This window comes from Prunus mume, linkage group LG5 (assembly GCF_029339155.1).
Source record: "Prunus mume cultivar Tortuosa linkage group LG5, ASM2933915v1, whole genome shotgun sequence".
Classification (NCBI taxonomy): domain Eukaryota; kingdom Viridiplantae; phylum Streptophyta; class Magnoliopsida; order Rosales; family Rosaceae; genus Prunus; species Prunus mume.
In genome coordinates this window covers 28,762,497-28,778,789 of record NC_142702.1, presented here as the reverse complement: position 1 = coordinate 28,778,789, position 16,293 = coordinate 28,762,497, and the positions used below count along the sequence as shown (strand labels likewise).

The window sequence follows — 16,293 nt, the reverse complement described above, 5'->3', positions numbered from 1 at the left end:
ATAATATTAATAAAATAAGAGACATATGTGTTATAATATAGAATGAACGGGCTTATTATAAAATTTGATTGATGGATGCCATTGAACGATAGTTTTTTTACAAATTTATAAATAAACTCAATCCTAAATATGTATTTATAAAAAAACCCAAACATTATTTAAACATAGAAATACACCAAAAATCAACTCCAAAGTCAACAATTGTATGTTTTTTAAGTGTATTTATAAATGAATTTTGAGTGTGTATAATGATGGGTTTTGGATGTGTTTATAAAGTGTTTTGGATGTTTGATTTTTTTATAATTTCAGCTCCCATTTTGGGTGTTTTAGTGAAACTCCCTAGTTTTTTTCTTCCTCAATTTTAATTTGTTACCAAAAATTAAATTAACAGGAACAATTTGGATATTATCATATCCGAAGTGTATAGAGAAATCATATAAATGTAATAAGTTAAAAATATCACCCAAGTAAAAAAGTTGGAAAAAAAAAAAAAAAGTGTTGGAACAACTTCTTGCATTCTCTTAAAAGTTCATCAAAAAGGCGTTACAGATGATGTCTCTCTCTCTCTCTCTCTCTCTCTCTCTACTCAAAGCAAATAAAATTGCGAGTAGAGATACTCCCGAATCTTGTAATAATCCTCACATAAGGGGCCTTCAATCACAATTTGCTGGGTACCAGAACCACCACCCTACAAGACATACTCACGCAAGTCAGACTTTCCATCTACACACCAAAATTTAAGCCATGCTACACTCTCGGTATAACTAACGGTATCGTTATTGGCCAACCCACCTTATGGCTTGCATCCCCAACTTTGCGCAGTGTCACATATTCACCGCATCGCAAAGCCCCACCGGCGAATTCAACCTGTCAAGGTCATCAGATGAAGATGGTATCACATTTAATAGTTTCTTAGAGCTTAACCTTTCACAATATGAAGTTGAGATAATTTTGGTACCTGAACACCGTTGTCAGAAAGAAATTGCTTGAAATTAGCCATTTTTAAGTCACCAACAAGGACAGATTCATGTGGTGGAGCTGGGGTTGAGATGGGTAGTAAAGATAGCGCTCCATTTTCTGTCTTTCCTGCTTCAGAATCAACCCAAGCTATTTCGTAATCTCCAAGCTGTGTTCGTAATTACATCAAATTGGTAAGGAGGACATGATATAGATATAGACTACACAAGGTAAAGTTTAACCCTCTCATGCCTACCTTCTTAAAGAGCACGTTACTCATGAGCTTCTCAGACAGTTGCACCTATATATTTCACATAATGGGAAATGGATTAAATTGTGAAATCTGAGTCACATATCAACAAACAAAGAAATAAATTTTTATCTATGATTTTACCTTATAAGCACATAAATCAGAAGTGACATCAATTGTTTCTTCGATTTGAGGAGCATAAACATGAGGGCAAACATGTTTCAAGCAGTGTTGCTTCAAATGTTCCGTGGCCTCAGCTGTTCCATGAACCAAAACCTCCACCCAAAAAAAGTATATACCATAATCATAAGGTCACATTAATGAATTACTAGAGTAGAACCTACATCCAAAATAAATCACTTCACTGCAAAAAGGAAAAACAAAAAAACAAATAAGCAGACTTACAAGCTTTAGAGGAGCCATATGAGAAAGAATTGATTTGATGGATCTCGCGTCAGAACGGCCCTCAAAGTCCATATAAATTAATGAACACTTCACTTGAACCTGAATTAGACAAAGAAAAAAACAAAACAAAAGTACAACTTAGTTTAGTGAACAACAAGATCGGTACAACTATAAACTAATTTAGCAGACTTCTACTTACGGTCAATTCAGTTGCTACAACTTTCGAAGGTCTTGTGTCAAGTATCAAACTAGCAGAACCCTCATCAAGCTTTCCATCCATATCACCGCCAACCTGAGATGATGAAATTTTAAAACAGAAGCATCATGGTATGTACAAATCTCTGTTCTACAAGCTGAGAACAATTTGGCATAGTGGAGCAGAGAAAATGTTCCTGCCCAGAATATGGCTAGCATGCCCTGGAGAATCGGGATCCCTGTTAGGGTTTTGGTTTAACCTTCCAGCATCACTATCACAAACCAAGTGAGAAGCTAAATAACTCAGATTTACAAGAACCATAATCAAAGAATCTGATATTTCAAGATAAAAACTTACATGCACAGCTCCTTGGTCCATGTCTGCATCCTTTATTACATAATCATCCGGATTTATGACTTCACCAAAGTCATCCCAGTCAGAATTATTTTCATAGAAGGGAAACATAGGGGCAGCACTGGTAGAAGGGGGAGTGAATCCATCTATTAGCATGTCCCGGTACCCACCACCATGTGGACCTGCTGCTGCAACAAACAATTACAAAAGTTCATTATATACACTATAGATGAGATATAGTTTGCGTACTTTAAAATTTTAAATGATCCATAGGAAAAATATATATATCCTCAATGCACAGGATCTATCATCTCATCAATCTTCAAAAAGAAAATCAAGAGAAAATTGTGGAACTATACAATGATAAAACCGATCCTAGGGAACAATGAAACAATACACTTTAGCAGCTTTACCGCTTAGTAACGAAGAATCATCTAATAATAATTGCATAAATTGGTTAAAAAAAAAAAAACTGGTATATGCTACTTTAACGACTCCCAAGTAAAACTTTATCCATAAATTACATACAAAAGTTATATACGCAGATGAAACGAACTTGCTGGAAGGCTTCAGATTTTAAAGGTCCAAAGGACTAGTAATGCTTTGATGTTCATTCCAAATAGAACAGTTTCGTTTAAAGAAGGTTTCTCGGATACTTAGAAACCCTTCAAAAGATTAGCAGACAATTGCAATTTGTTTTCACACCTACCATCCAGCAAAGAATGTGTATTACTAGCATCAACAACCATTGGATCACTCATGCTGACATCGGCCCCTTGCACAGATTTCGATTCCTCCTCTTTAATCAGACTAGCCTTTAGAGCTTCTTCCTTTCTTATTCTGTTCTGTTCTTCTTCATAAGCAATTAGCTCCTCTCCGACCAAGGGCACCCTCTTGGACATGGTAACCTTAACAGCTTTTGGAGGCGGGTCTGCCTGAAGCATGCGAGCTAAAGTGCCAAACTACATAAACAGCTCAAGATGTCAATGTGTGGTACATATTAATGAAAAAAGAAATGAATATGAGTAAAATATAGATTTTAATAAAAACATTAAATGCCATACATGGATAGTTATGTCAAGAATCTAGGTCCGAATTATACCTGGGCTCGTTCTGTAAAAAGCACAAGATTCTTGGGATCAGTTGCCCATTCGACAAATATATCGTGAGAGAAACCAGCTTCCAAACTGGCCATGGATGCTAAAACAACCTGTATGTGATGTATATGTCAATGCCATTCAAAGTAGTAGGCAAACTAAAGATAAAATACTCCAAAAATGTATATATTGTAAACCTTCGGACCATCAGGAGCATTGTCAAGTTCGCTTTTGTTAACTAAAAGTGTGATACGCCTGCAAGGGTTAGCAAACATACCTAGTAAGTGATTGTTCAGCAACAGTAATTCGCAATAGTATCTAAAGTCAGTGACTCAAAATTTCAAATTGTCGTGAGTTAACATATATAGTAAATGAGACCACTTACTTCAAAATAAAAGCATTCTCCCGTGTCTTCTCAAATGACTTTGCAATAGAATCACTCATCCACTCAAGGAAACTTTTAACATAATCAATTGTACTAGATGCAACATATGTTAGAAAGAAGATGGGATAGTTCAAATTTTCATCTGCCCAACACTGCAATTAATGGAAGAACCAATATAAATCATTGTAGTATAGTTGACAAGACAAAACTTATGTGCTGTCAATACAAATTTTTTAATTTAAAAAAAAAATGTCTCCCCTACTAACCGATTCCAATATTTGAACAAGTTCCAAAACTCGGCCAGCAGTATCAACAGGTAGTAACACATTTCCATCAGATCGTAGAGTCTTCTTTATGGTATCTAAATAATAACCAGAAAATAAAATACAGACTAAGAATAACAAAACCTCATTCATTCACAAAGTATAAATACTTGTTCATTCCATGCATGTTTCTCCAACAGGAAAAAGGAAAATAAAGAAGACAAGCAAACATGAATTTTACTGCAGATGACAATTTTTAAGACAAAAATCTTGAGGTAGCTAAAATTCCTTGTTCGTAACGTACCTGTAAATTCCTTGTCCTTTTGGCGTCTATAAGGCTGATTGTTCAAAGCATTATAGGCATCTGTTATTAGAACAGCAGGGCGCACAAAGGATGCTTGATTAATTCCATTCAAATGCCTGATGAAAATCACAGCAGTAAGCAGTTCAAAATCATCTTTCTTTATTCCAAAAATCATCTTTCTTTATTCCAGACATCATACACGCATATAAGAAATTGAATTGTCACGGGTAGTTGAAAGAAGAGAAGATATTACTTCTCTTTTCGATGGTTGAAGTCCACGGCATATATAACATCTTCTCCATCCTTTGTTATCTTCCAGACAGTACCACCCAAGAGATGCCCAGATACATGGGGTGAGATCACAATTCCCTCTCCTTTGCCTATAAACTATATACATTAATATATCTATATTTATTCCACCAATACTTTGCATATGAATTATGAATTATACATAATGGGCATACCAGAAAGATGATGATTTTGAGCATAGGTTAGTCTGGTGACATTTTGGAAAGCAGAATCAATATCATCCAGCGTAAACAGGTCAAAATCCGATACTTGCTGCAAATTTTTAATAAATCTCAGCTCAGTCAGAAACTTACGCAAATACATGGTGAGCATAAATACATACAATTTTGAATTAGCAGAATATTATGCTTATGAATTAATTTCACCTTGCGTGAGAGGTACTGATCATACATAGTTAGAAGACCTAATCTGTAAACAGGCTCAGTGGAGTAAACGACAGCAGAGAGGCCGAGTTGTTTCATGGCGTATGGAAGCGCACCGAGGTGAAGTGTATCTGGATGTGAGAGTAACACTGCATCTACTGTCGACGCTACGCTGCGCAACAAAATTCAGCCATTGAAACTCTGCAAGTAAAAAAGAAAGCAAGAGATTGAATTGAAGAAAGGGGGAGAGAGAAAGAGAGACCTGGAGAGGGGTTCAAGGAGGGAGGGGTCAAAGTGGTCGTTCCAACCACAGTCAATGAGGAAGTTGAAGCCATCGATTGACACCAAATACGACAATGGATTCTCATTGTACACCCCACACAACGGTGTTACCTGGACTGAAGTTCCCATCTTCTTCTGAGTAACTCTCTGCAAATAGAGAGAGAGAGACAGAGAGAAGAAATGGTTCAATTCGAAGAAGTGAAGGAAAGGGAGGGGTTGTAGAGGATGTCGTTTGCTGGGAAAACAGCTCCGCGTCGTCGTTTCGGGCTGCCTTTTTCTAGAATGAAACACGATAAGTCGTTTTCCAAAACGAGGTCGTTTTTTAGTTGCTTATCTTTTTGGGCCTTTTTATGATGTGAACTTTTTTGACCAACGGGTCCGGCAACAGAGCCAGCCCAACTCCAAATGAAAAGTGTTCCTCAAAAGAAGCCATTAACTTCTTTTTTAGGCCCTTCGTTTCTTTCTTTTTCTTCTACTCATGGGTTGGTCACAAAATGGGGAGCTTCTATAATGAGGAGTTAAAGTGAGGAGGTTATTTGAGGAGACCAATCCGACCGTCAAAACATTTAAAATATTTAAGTCTCATAATTTTTTTACATTTGTTGATGGTGAGATTTGACCTTCTCAAATAACCTTCTCACTTTAAGCCCTCATTATAGCATTTCCGCACAAAATGCATAGAGAAACATTATGTCCAATTCAATGAAGCAGGAACCACTGAGGTTAAGGTTGGGAACGGATGTTAATGGGTATTTCCAACGTTTTGATACATCTGCTAGATCAGATCAGTTTTTACCAAGAAAATATCTAATTTCTTATTTCAAAGAGATTTTTGTAATCAGGAATGACAAGATCAACGCATATATTTCCTTCCATACATGGAATGTCGAAGAATTGGAACCGGAACATTTGAAGTATCAGATTTCAGAACATAAACACTGATTGCTAATTTCCTATCAGGTTTTTCAAGTAGGAATATAGGACTTCCAATTCCAAGTGAATGTACAACTTTCAATTTGGTCTGCAAGCAAGCACTAAGCTGGTGCAAGACCACAATGATAAGTGGCTCATACTTCTATCTGGTGAGCTTTATCGTTCGAGTTTGGCAAGGGTCCATCCCATAGCTCTGCTAGTTCCTTCCTTATCCAAGATATGAAAACAATTGGTCCCAACGTAGAAGGCACCTACATACATTGACCAGTAGCAGGAAAAGTTAAAAAGAGATGGTCAATAATAAGAGGTGCAATCAAATCTTCTATCAAATTACTCCAACAACTAAAACAACCCAAAAGAAGCCCGATGGTAAACTCTCTTAATCATGACCAAATGTTGCCAATGCAATTTTGGTATGATTTTGTCAGTACCTTAATGTTAAATGTACGATTTACCAAAGAACTAAACCTCATAAGCGGCAACATCCATCAACTCTCATGAGAGAATAGCAGACAATAGCAATAAACTTTAAAAACAACAAAAAGACTTACAAGATAAAGAAGAGCAGGTTGAGGTGAGTGGGTCAGAATGCCAGCTGCTAAAGCAGTAACCAGTCCAATGGCATATCCGGGAAGGGCATACCAAATATATTTGTGCCCCTTGGAGGAATGCATTTCTAACAGGTTTATCGAATCCCTGCTCCTTCGATGATCAAAACATAGAACTAATGCCAGAAGCATAGCAGGAATTGCCTGCAATAAAACATGAACAAAATAAAATTTTAAATTGCTTGAGACATCCAGGACATAAGTACCTAGCCAGAAAGGAATATGCATGATGATTGTGTAAAAATACTAACTCTAGATCTAACGACTAACACAAAATGCTTATAGTCCGTAGACTCATAATCTCACAAGGTAAACTATAAATATAAATATGGATGCATCAGGGCAGTGCATTGTTGCAAAAATCAAAAGCAACATGCCATCAATACTTAGCTCAACTTACACTAGTTGCATTGACAAAAAAGGATGTCATACCATGTCACCGAGACCAAGCATCATGAAGTCTCTGGCTCCTCCAGGAATCAGTCCGCCCAATAAGTTCCTGGGAAACACAATCTTCACGGGCAATTCCAACTTTTTTGTTACCATTTGCAGCCCAGGCAGACTCAAACTATTTGCAACGGTGTGAACAGGGTTTGAAGCTTGTTGTGTTGCCACTGATACCATGACATTCGCCCCAAAAAACCTCTCGGAGAAAAAAACCCAGAATATGTCATATACGAATAGGCAGACGAGGAGCATTGCACAGATTTTGATGTTCGGAAGACGGACATGACTCACAAATGCAATGCATATGGAAATGCCCAACAAATTGTTCAATACCCAATGTCCAGTAACAAGCCAAGCAACAACTGTACCAATGCATAAGAACAGTAACAGCCCTTGGATTCGTGTAAATGACTTGGAACAACACCTTGACACGTACGGGTCAGAAAAACCAAATTGTGACTTCAAATAGGCTACATAAGGAGATAGGCAGAAAAATAGGGAGGATACAGAGGCAATAGCTGTGAATACAGTGAGGAGTTGTGAGACAGAAGAGAACAGGTAGAACATCAAAAGCAAGCTTATAGAGCTCATTACTGGGATCATGAGAGCTTGGGACCTATCTAATGTAATTGATGTTTCTGATAAATCACGATTTCTCTCCATTTCTTTCCCATAATTAAGAGCGCGAAATGCAGATCCAAAAGTCACACCTACTGCTGTTACAATTAGAGAAATAGGTGCAGGCTCCAGCAAATACAAAAGCTTCCAGAGGGGCTCCATAACTAATTGAACACGCAATTTGTTCCAATTTTTATCTCAAACTTGATTTTAATGCATACCAAAAACGTTATCAGTCACAGCATTCGCAACCAAAGTTGCAATGTTTCTCCGTCTGACACTTGAGCAGAGAAATCCATGCAACCTGCAAAACAATAATGAAAAAAGAAAAATGTTAAGAGTTTATTATCTACTTTCCAAGTTCTCTCAAACAACATGGAATGGAATCCCTATTCTAAATCATATATAGCACACCATTCTATAGCAATGGGACAAGGGAACGATTTTAAAATCTAAAAACTTGGTTTTGCATCGCTTTCTTGCAAAATCCTAGCCCAGCTGTACTTGGCACCAACAGTTGGACAAGTTGAATTGACTATTTTTGCAATTCCGTTTTGAACCCTAAACCAATCTCAAACAAAAGTGTACAACTTTAACATTTTCTTCTCTTTTTCCCCAATTGTCTCAGCCACCAGCCAAAGGGTGAGTCTCAAAATGTCAAATTTTCATTTCGTTTCCTTCCTCTTTCCCATCAACCAAACAGTTCTTACAAAACGCAAAAGATAAAAACAATCAGCAGTAAATTAACAAAACTAAAAATCTAGACCTTACAAACAAACAAATGCAAAACTAATACCAGATACACACAGAATTTAAGCAATTTACATACAAGCATAGCTAGACTAAAGATCTGATACAATAAGCACACTGGAATGAGAAATTTTAGTTTATAATAGATTGTTGAATAGGGTGGTGGGAGGACTAACCTTGGACTTGGAGGAGCTCGAAAAACGCTTGCTCTCTGATTAAGCAGGTCCCCTTTCTCGGAGCTATACAATGGGAAACAGCTTTTTCTAATTTTCAGTTTGGCCCCATAACTTTAACTCTTTTTTACATTGTTGCTCAGCCATGTCATGTGATACAGGGGTTGGATTGCAATATGAATTTTCACATTCTAACCTTTTTTTTTATTTCACATCCTTATTAGAGATTTTATTTTTCTTCTTTTTTATGCTGGGATATTCCACATTCTTATTAAAGAATTATTACTTACTCTTAATTATAACGGTCGAAGTATAATATTTATATTTGATCAACAAAAAAAGAAAAGAAAAGAATAATTATAATTCTTTGTTAAGTTATAATGGTCTACATCTTATGTTGTTGTCATATTTGGGTTGGGTTTGTTCTGGTACAACAGAGCAATTGTTGGATTGGCATATTGGGCCTACTCTGGACTGAAAGGGCAATGACGCGTTGATTGTATAGATTGCATTTTTTTTTATTTACTATCTTATTTTTATTATTTTTAGCATCTTCGCACGTGCTTCCATGCTTGTGAGAGACTTTTTTTTTATTAAAAAAAATTATTTATTTTATAATTAAAAAAGATAATGGGGTAGTTATCTTCCATAAAAATATGATCCATTATCTATTTTTTCTTAATATGAAAAATTATGATTTTACCATATTATCCTCATTTAATTAATAATTTCAATTCTTAATATTTGCATTAACCAAAGTCATTTTCTGATATTCCGAATGTTTTACCATTCTCTGCCTTTTACTTTTTATATATAGATGCTTCTAGTATTACCCTTTGAAACACCACCGCCCATAAGTACTTAAAATTTATTGCATTTCATATAACTGAATTCATGAGTCGGTTTATTATTGGCATAAAAATGTTAATATGATTAAATCCTCATTAAAATTAGGGAGTTTCACTAAAACACCCAAAATGGAGGTTGAAATTATAAAAAAACCCAACACCCAAAACACTTTATAAACACACCCAAAACCCATCATTACACACACTCAAAACCCATTTATAAACACACCCAAAAAGTTGACTTTGGGGTTGATTTTGGGTGTGTTTCTATGTTTAAATAGTGCTTGAGTTTTTTTATAAATACATGTCTAGGATTTGGTTTATTTATAAATTTGTATTAAAATTAATCTTTCACCCTAAGATAATAAGATCTAATTTATTTCCTAATAAATTTACAAATCCAAATACAACACTAAAGCTAGCTAAGAAGAAAATAATACAATATCGAAGCATGAGCTAATTCCACAGCTGAAAATGACGCGAGCTTGCTACTTCAATCGATTAGATAAAATTTGAAAGATAAAAAAAAAAAAATGTTACTTATAGGAAGAAAATAAAAACTAATGATACTTTTTTTTTTTTTTAAATCAAGATTAAAACAACTATGGTATATGCCAAAGAGAAACTTATATAAGGTTGGAAGCAATCAAAATTTATTGCAGGAGAGTTGAGACTCCAAGCATTATTATTAGGGGTATCGAATCGATTTGACGCATCCGAGTATCGACCAACATTGTCAGTATAGCTCAAAAATAGAATCGTCACCGCATCGGGTGTCGTCGGTTTGCCGAATTTCAGTTTTTCTCGTTTCGGAGTTGGTATTGGTCGATCTCGGTCCTGCCAGCGTCATCAAGGCATCCTTTCAACAAACCTTGTACCAATCCATTTTTGCAGAGAGAGAGAGAGAGATGAGGTATAAGTTGGAATAATTTTAACCTTCAATTTTTGTCATTTTATTTTATGTTCATATGACAATTTGACATATCTATTGAAAATGCTCTAATAATTAAATATTGTTTTAATTTTATCCAAATGAATACCCGTTAAATATATTCGCAATATAATATTTAAACAAGGAAGCATGTTGGTGTGGTGGTAAATGGTTGAGTATGTAAGTTGGAGGTAAAGAGTTTGAGACTTGTTGACTTGACGGTTCTAGACATTTGGAACCGCTTCGACATTCGAGACTTTTTGAATTGGGTTAAAAAAGTGACTGAAATTGAAATAGGCGGTTTTATGGGCCAAAAAATTGGGCTGGGTCAGCTGATTTGTCGAGTGAAAATTCCAACCCTAAGCATTATAAATAATAGATAAGAAATGGAGTGTGACTTGATTGATATGAATGCGAATAAGTCGCCATCCTAATTTAAAGCAATTAAATAACATTATGGGAAGGAAATTAAATGCAATATGAATTATGTTATGCTAGTTGCAAATCACACGTCTAGTAATATGCATTATTGTGAGATATCACATCCTAGTCACCATCCCAATAATCCAATCACACCATAAAAATTAAAGTATGACGCAATGAAAGTTGCTATGCTCAGAATTTACAACAACGTGTCATGTAATTAGAGTCATATTGATGTCATTTTGTTAATAACTTCATTTTTGTTTTTAAAAAAAAGTAAATTATAGCACAAAACTCCAATTGGACCCATAACCAAATCGATCCAAACTAAATTTTGTTGTGAGATGTTGCGGACTAATGGTCTTCAATTCGAATTTCCATGTCACTTAGGTAGTGTGTGTGAAAAACCCTAATTCCCTATCATTTAAGACTATCACTTATATTTTAAAAAAAATTAAAAAAAAATTGATGAGATGTTGAAAATCTAGAACCGCCAGTCACGGACAAACCAATTAGTGACTAAAATTCAAGGCTAGTGGGTTAGAATAATTCATCACCAACCCAGTTACCCAATTGGGTCTGGGTTCACCGTGAAGTCATAATACATTTAGCCATCGCTAGGCCCATTTTCTAAATAAGTTTAGGCGGTGGGCCCCATAAAACCAACCCAAGTTGGATTATAGAGCACCTCCTCCAATCCAAGTTTCCAAGTTTCCAAGTTCCAACTCGTTTCTCCGTCTCTAGACTAGCTGCTTCGCTCCATATTTACCTAAACCAAATCTTCTCCTACTCTCTCTCGGTTTCTCAATGTTCCCAGAGCCAAAAAAATAGCACTGATTCACGTCACCGTCTTAACAATCAATTAACACACGTCAGTTTTCTCTCATTAAATTAAATTAAGCCCGAGATTAGCTACGAAATAAATTTCTTTATAAATTTCTTACAATGAATTTAGCAACTAGAGTCATTGTATTTGTGTAGTCACAGTTTCCGCCTTTTCCAATCCCAACTCTATATATCTCTCTATGGCCATGAAAACTCAATGTTAAAGTTGAAGAGAGAGCGCATGGCTACTACGACGACGAATGCGAACGCGCTACTGGTCGCCATCACCCTGGCTCTGCTAACGTGCTCGCCTCGGTGCATTTACTCCGCCGAGCGGCGGCTCCTGGTCGGCATGACTCTGGTCCGGAACGCTCCGGCTCTCGGAGCTTGTAAGTTTCTTCTTCTCAATCTCACCCAGCTCCAAGAGTATTTAGAAAAACAGATTTAAAAGTTTTTTTTTTATTAACTTGTTTTTTGTTTTGTTTTTGTTTGTGGCGGCGGTGGGTGAATATTCGTAGTTTGCTTGGATGGGAGTTTGCCTGCGTATCACCTGCACAGAGGATTCGGGGCCGGAGCAAGAAACTGGCTTTTACAGTTCGAGGTAATTCTTTTTGTTTATTATTATTATTTTTTTAAAAGAAAAACTTAGGAACCAAATTCAGGGTTAAAAAATAGAAAAAGTCTGTATAAGACATACTAGTGGTTTAGAGAATTTACTCATTCAATATTTATATAATATGTATGAATTTAATATATTATCGCCTCCCTTCATAATAAAAGTCCTATGAAAAAAAGTCTGCACGCAGACTAAAAGTGATTGGATATTGCTTGTCTTGGTGTCCCGCGCACGTTATTAGACATCTTGGCACTGCTGTCGGAGTCTTCCGCCGCACTGTGACGTGGCTTCTTCTCAGTGGTTTATATACATATTTTTTCTTAACACAAGCAGTAGAAGGGAATGAGGATGGACTTATTGCCGTGACCAATTCATGGTTACTTTTTTAGTCTTTTTAAAAATTCTAGGGGAATGTTATTGTTATTGAGTTGAGTGGTTGTACCAAAAGTGGTCATTTGGGCCTCTACTTTATTTGGTGTTTTTCTTCGCTTATGGGTTAAGCAATGTTACTTTCATGATCCACATTATTAAAGGAACTCAATTCTGTAAATCAGTTAGGTAAGTTAGTTGGTGTTTGGGGTCGTGAAAAGCTTGAAGTTTTGCATTGATGATCATGAAGGATAATATATATATCCATATGAATTAAACGCAGGGTGGTGGGTGGTGCAATGACATAGAATCATGCTTGGAGAGAGCCAAAAGCCGTAGAGGATCAACACGCTACATGACCAAGTGGGAGGTCTTCTCTGGAATTCTAAGCAATAATGCATCTCTAAATCCAGGTTCGCCATCATGTTCTCAATGCATGATTTAATTGACTCATTTTGTGGTCCATATTTGTCATCACATTTTCACATGTTACAACACTATTCCTTTCATAATTGATCTTAAATATAAGAAGAAGAAGAAGTCACTTTATTTAAAGGATGAAAGCATCAGTCTGAAGGAGCTTCTCCAAGTGGTTAAGAGTAGTTACCCGTGCACCTGTCCTGTGTTCGAATCCCCCTCCTATCTATGGACGGTGAAGTTTCTGTGGCAGACAGTCCATGTTCCTTCGCTTTCTTTATTGTCCCTTTCACGTGATTATTACAGAGATGACAGCTATTTTCTCAGTTTGTAGCTTTTGATCAGCCGACCTTCCAGCCTTTCTCCAGTGTTGTCATTTCTTGTTGTCTTTGGACTGTTTAAGGGCATGGCAACACAAAAGCCTTTGTCCTATTGTGCACATTGACCTGTGTCCAGTTGGAAGGTCTGAATAGTAACTCTAAAAGCTTCATGGCATAGTTAGCTGTATCCACTTAGTTTGAGCTGAGAGCTCCCACCATTGAATCATTCGAATAATTTTTATAATCAATTACATGTCCTGATAAAAGCTTTATAATTTGTAAACATAATCTGGATCCATACATGACATGATGATGCATGCAACAAAAGATAGAATCTTGCAGTGAACTCATTTCTGAAATTGTTATGTTCTGATTTTGAACCAGATTTTTACAACTGGAACCGTGTGAAGCTTAGATATTGCGATGGAGCTTCATTTGCTGGAGATGCCGTATTTAAGAATGGGGTATTTCTCTCTCTCTCTCTCTCTCTCTCTCTCTCTCTCTCAACAAATTTTTCCTTCCCACATTCTTAAGTAACCTTCACTTTATCCACAATCTCTCAACATGCTGTTGAAATCTATCGAAAAAGCCGATTTCTTATACCTAATCAACTGATCAGTTCTTTGCATGTATGTGTTGAATGCACGGGTGAAATGAATTACAGACATCGTTGCTCTATTTCAGAGGGCAAAAGATTTGGGAAGCTATCATTCTTGATCTTCTGCCAAAAGGTTTAGGACAAGCACGAAAGGTAAATAAATAAATAAAACCCACCCCTCAGTTTCTTCTATTTTTATAGGAAACCTGATCAAACAAGTTGCTAAAATATTTGATATAAACTTAGATATTCGAATTCAACTACTTGTTACATTCCTTCTCTGCTCTAGGCTCTGTTATCAGGATGTTCTGCTGGGGGTTTAGCATCCTTTTTGCATTGTAACAACTTCACTAAATATTTACCAAGCAATGCCAGTGTGAAATGCTTGAGTGATGCTGGATTCTTTCTTGATGAGTAAGTTAGCTTTGTCCATTTTCCAAGTTCAAAGCAGATTGCAGCTAATGCATAATTTTGATGTTGCGTTTTGTTTCGTTTCTTTCCTTTCTGGACTGCAGAAGAGACATAACTTCGAATCACACCATGAGGTATTTCGTTAAAGATCTTGTTTCTCTACAGGTAACAATACTAATGCCTAAGAAAACAAATCTTTGCTCTATTTGTATATTTGTATATTTCTTAAAAATATGTATTCACATCACATGTTGGAAGTATGCATGGCAGGGGGTAGAGAAGAATCTGGATGAGAACTGCACCGCCAGCTCCCTTGATTTTCCCGAGTTGGTAAGATTTTCGTAGCATCGTTGAGCTGTTAGATTTTCGTAGCAATCACATGGTTTTAACATTTGCCTTTCTTTGGATGCAGTGTTTCTTCCCACAGTACGCACTGAAGTTCATTACAACACCATTTTTCATATTGAACTCAGCTTATGATGTTTATCAGGTACAAATTCTCCATGCCTTGTTCATGTGACATTGCAAACTTTTGATTCAATTTTGAATATTTAGTAGAGCTGTTAATGTCCACAGTTCCATCATATATTGGTGCCATCTTCAGCTGATCCACACGGCCACTGGAACCGTTGCAAACTGAATCCGGCGGCGTGCAATCCTGAACAGTTAAATACATTGCAAGGTTCTTCAATTCTGCTCTACACTAGTTTACTGTTAAATTTGCAAAAGTCCTAATTGCTCAGCTGAAATATCATTGCTTTTCTTAATTTTCAGAATTCAGGCGTGACATGATTGTTGCTATGGGACTGTTCTACAAATATTCGAGAAGAGGAGGCTTGTTCATAAATTCATGCTTTGCTCACTGCCAAAGTGAGTCTCAAGACACATGGTTTTCTGCAGATTCTCCAAGAGTTCACAATAAGGTAATTTCCTAAGATCTTAATTAAGTATTATTCTTTTACAGAAGGTTATAGCAGGAGAAAAACTTCCCCTAAACCCCTTGCATTGTCCCTTTTTTCCTATCTCTCTCCTCCTGGCACTTATCAAAAGAGGAGAGAGATAGAAAAAAGGGAACAATGCATCTGAGGCAAGGAAGTATTTTTCGTATTGTAGGCTCATAAGGTCTTAATTAAGTAAAAACTGAGATTTTGCTTTTTGCCAGACCATTGCAGAAGCAGTAGGTGATTGGTATTTCAGCAGAAGGATAACAAAGGAAATTGACTGCCCATATCCTTGTGACACTACCTGCCATAACCTTATACCATAAACTCAAGTAATAATGTTTTCCATTGTGAAATTTAATAATTAATTCCATAGATCTGACCTGAAAAAATATTTTTGCAGGCCCTTGTACAAGATTTGAGAAGCTATTAGGTCCAACATTTTCAAGGAGACCAAATTCTTTAGAAGGTTCACAAGGAAGAAGCTAGAATACAAGTATACAAATACAATACACAGTGATACATAGAGCTATTAGGTCCAACATTGTCACCGCCGAGCAGTGGTGGAGCTATAAACTTTGTACAGAGGGGCATCCTCAAATATTGAAATGACATGTGAATCAATTTTTTAGTTAATACAAAATCCCTAAATTTGGTTACTATACTCTATCATTTGACATATAACATTAACTATCTACTCATCATTGATACTAGCAAAATATATTGATTGAAATTAAATGTACTTTGTTAAATATACACTCTAAGAAATTCTAATTGCAGTTTATTACTATAAAATTTAAAGTTAAAATAAGACCGATTTAGAAGGGTAGTAATAATAGTGAAAAGAGAGAGAAGGAAAACATAAAAAGGGCACTTTGAAATTTGATAAAAGATTGGTAAT

The 16,293-nt window shown here is 36.2% G+C and overlaps 3 protein-coding genes across 8 annotated transcripts; 1 reads left to right on the top strand and 2 right to left on the bottom strand.

The window, feature by feature from the left end:
- Positions 1–405: 405 nt before the first annotated feature.
- CPSF100 (cleavage and polyadenylation specificity factor 100) lies at positions 406–5,376 on the bottom strand. 4 transcript variants are annotated; one of them, XM_008236009.2, is made up of 18 exons: positions 5,145–5,376; positions 4,886–5,054; positions 4,676–4,772; positions 4,465–4,591; positions 4,212–4,327; positions 3,911–4,005; positions 3,645–3,796; positions 3,457–3,514; positions 3,265–3,372; positions 2,872–3,124; positions 2,166–2,347; positions 1,812–1,904; positions 1,613–1,711; positions 1,352–1,483; positions 1,214–1,258; positions 959–1,126; positions 793–867; positions 406–688 (listed from the first exon to the last, which is right to left on the bottom strand). In XM_008236009.2, exons 1-18 carry the CDS (start codon positions 5,291–5,293, stop codon positions 587–589), a joined length of 2,220 nt encoding a protein of 739 aa, XP_008234231.2. In that variant the 5' UTR covers positions 5,294–5,376; the 3' UTR covers positions 406–586. The 4 variants fall into 4 exon arrangements, with proteins under 4 accessions (XP_008234231.2, XP_008234230.2, XP_016649830.1 ...); XM_008236008.3 differs by having other exon boundaries at positions 2,166–2,350; positions 5,145–5,375; XM_016794344.2 differs by having other exon boundaries at positions 2,166–2,350; positions 4,465–4,598; positions 4,886–5,049; positions 5,145–5,356.
- A 617-nt stretch (positions 5,377–5,993) lies between these two features.
- Positions 5,994–8,832, bottom strand: SPPL1 (SIGNAL PEPTIDE PEPTIDASE-LIKE 1). Its single transcript, XM_008236011.2, has 4 exons — positions 8,697–8,832; positions 7,138–8,074; positions 6,649–6,849; positions 5,994–6,348 (listed from the first exon to the last, which is right to left on the bottom strand). The coding sequence occupies exons 2-4, from the start codon at positions 7,930–7,932 to the stop codon at positions 6,232–6,234; spliced, it is 1,113 nt and encodes a 370-aa protein (XP_008234233.1). The 5' UTR covers positions 7,933–8,074; positions 8,697–8,832; the 3' UTR covers positions 5,994–6,231.
- Positions 8,833–11,595: 2,763 nt separating this feature from the next.
- LOC103333207 (Pectinacetylesterase family protein) lies at positions 11,596–16,051 on the top strand. 3 transcript variants are annotated; one of them, XM_008236012.3, is made up of 13 exons: positions 11,596–12,109; positions 12,239–12,321; positions 12,989–13,118; positions 13,827–13,906; positions 14,107–14,193; positions 14,330–14,454; positions 14,556–14,616; positions 14,722–14,781; positions 14,864–14,941; positions 15,028–15,133; positions 15,226–15,374; positions 15,614–15,724; positions 15,796–16,051. In XM_008236012.3, the coding sequence occupies exons 1-12, from the start codon at positions 11,938–11,940 to the stop codon at positions 15,716–15,718; spliced, it is 1,236 nt and encodes a 411-aa protein (XP_008234234.1). In that variant the 5' UTR covers positions 11,596–11,937; the 3' UTR covers positions 15,719–15,724; positions 15,796–16,051. The 3 variants fall into 3 exon arrangements, with proteins under 3 accessions (XP_008234234.1, XP_088908241.1, XP_088908242.1); XM_089052115.1 differs by having other exon boundaries at positions 14,710–14,781; XM_089052116.1 differs by lacking the exon at positions 15,614–15,724 and having other exon boundaries at positions 14,710–14,781.
- Positions 16,052–16,293: the final 242 nt, after the last annotated feature.

Excerpts from the sequence above, each read along its gene's own strand:
- CPSF100 (XM_008236008.3), bottom strand. The coding sequence starts at position 5,293 with ATGGGAACTTCAGTCCAGGTAACACCGTTGTGTGGGGTGTACAATGAG. Across the intron at positions 4,592-4,675 it reads TCAAAATCATCATCTTTCTG|GCAAAGGAGAGGGAATTGTG; the intron begins GTATGCCCATTA and ends TATAGTTTATAG. Across the intron at positions 3,373-3,456 it reads ATGCTCCTGATGGTCCGAAG|GTTGTTTTAGCATCCATGGC; the intron begins GTTTACAATATA and ends CATCACATACAG.
- SPPL1 (XM_008236011.2), bottom strand. The coding sequence starts at position 7,932 with ATGGAGCCCCTCTGGAAGCTTTTGTATTTGCTGGAGCCTGCACCTATT. Across the intron at positions 6,850-7,137 it reads TGCTTGGTCTCGGTGACATG|GCAATTCCTGCTATGCTTCT; the intron begins GTATGACATCCT and ends GTTTTATTGCAG. Across the intron at positions 6,349-6,648 it reads AACCTGCTCTTCTTTATCTT|GTGCCTTCTACGTTGGGACC; the intron begins GTAAGTCTTTTT and ends CAATGTATGTAG.
- LOC103333207 (XM_089052115.1), top strand. The coding sequence starts at position 11,938 with ATGTTAAAGTTGAAGAGAGAGCGCATGGCTACTACGACGACGAATGCG. Across the intron at positions 12,322-12,988 it reads ACTGGCTTTTACAGTTCGAG|GGTGGTGGGTGGTGCAATGA; the intron begins GTAATTCTTTTT and ends AATTAAACGCAG. Across the intron at positions 14,782-14,863 it reads CCCTTGATTTTCCCGAGTTG|TGTTTCTTCCCACAGTACGC; the intron begins GTAAGATTTTCG and ends CTTTGGATGCAG.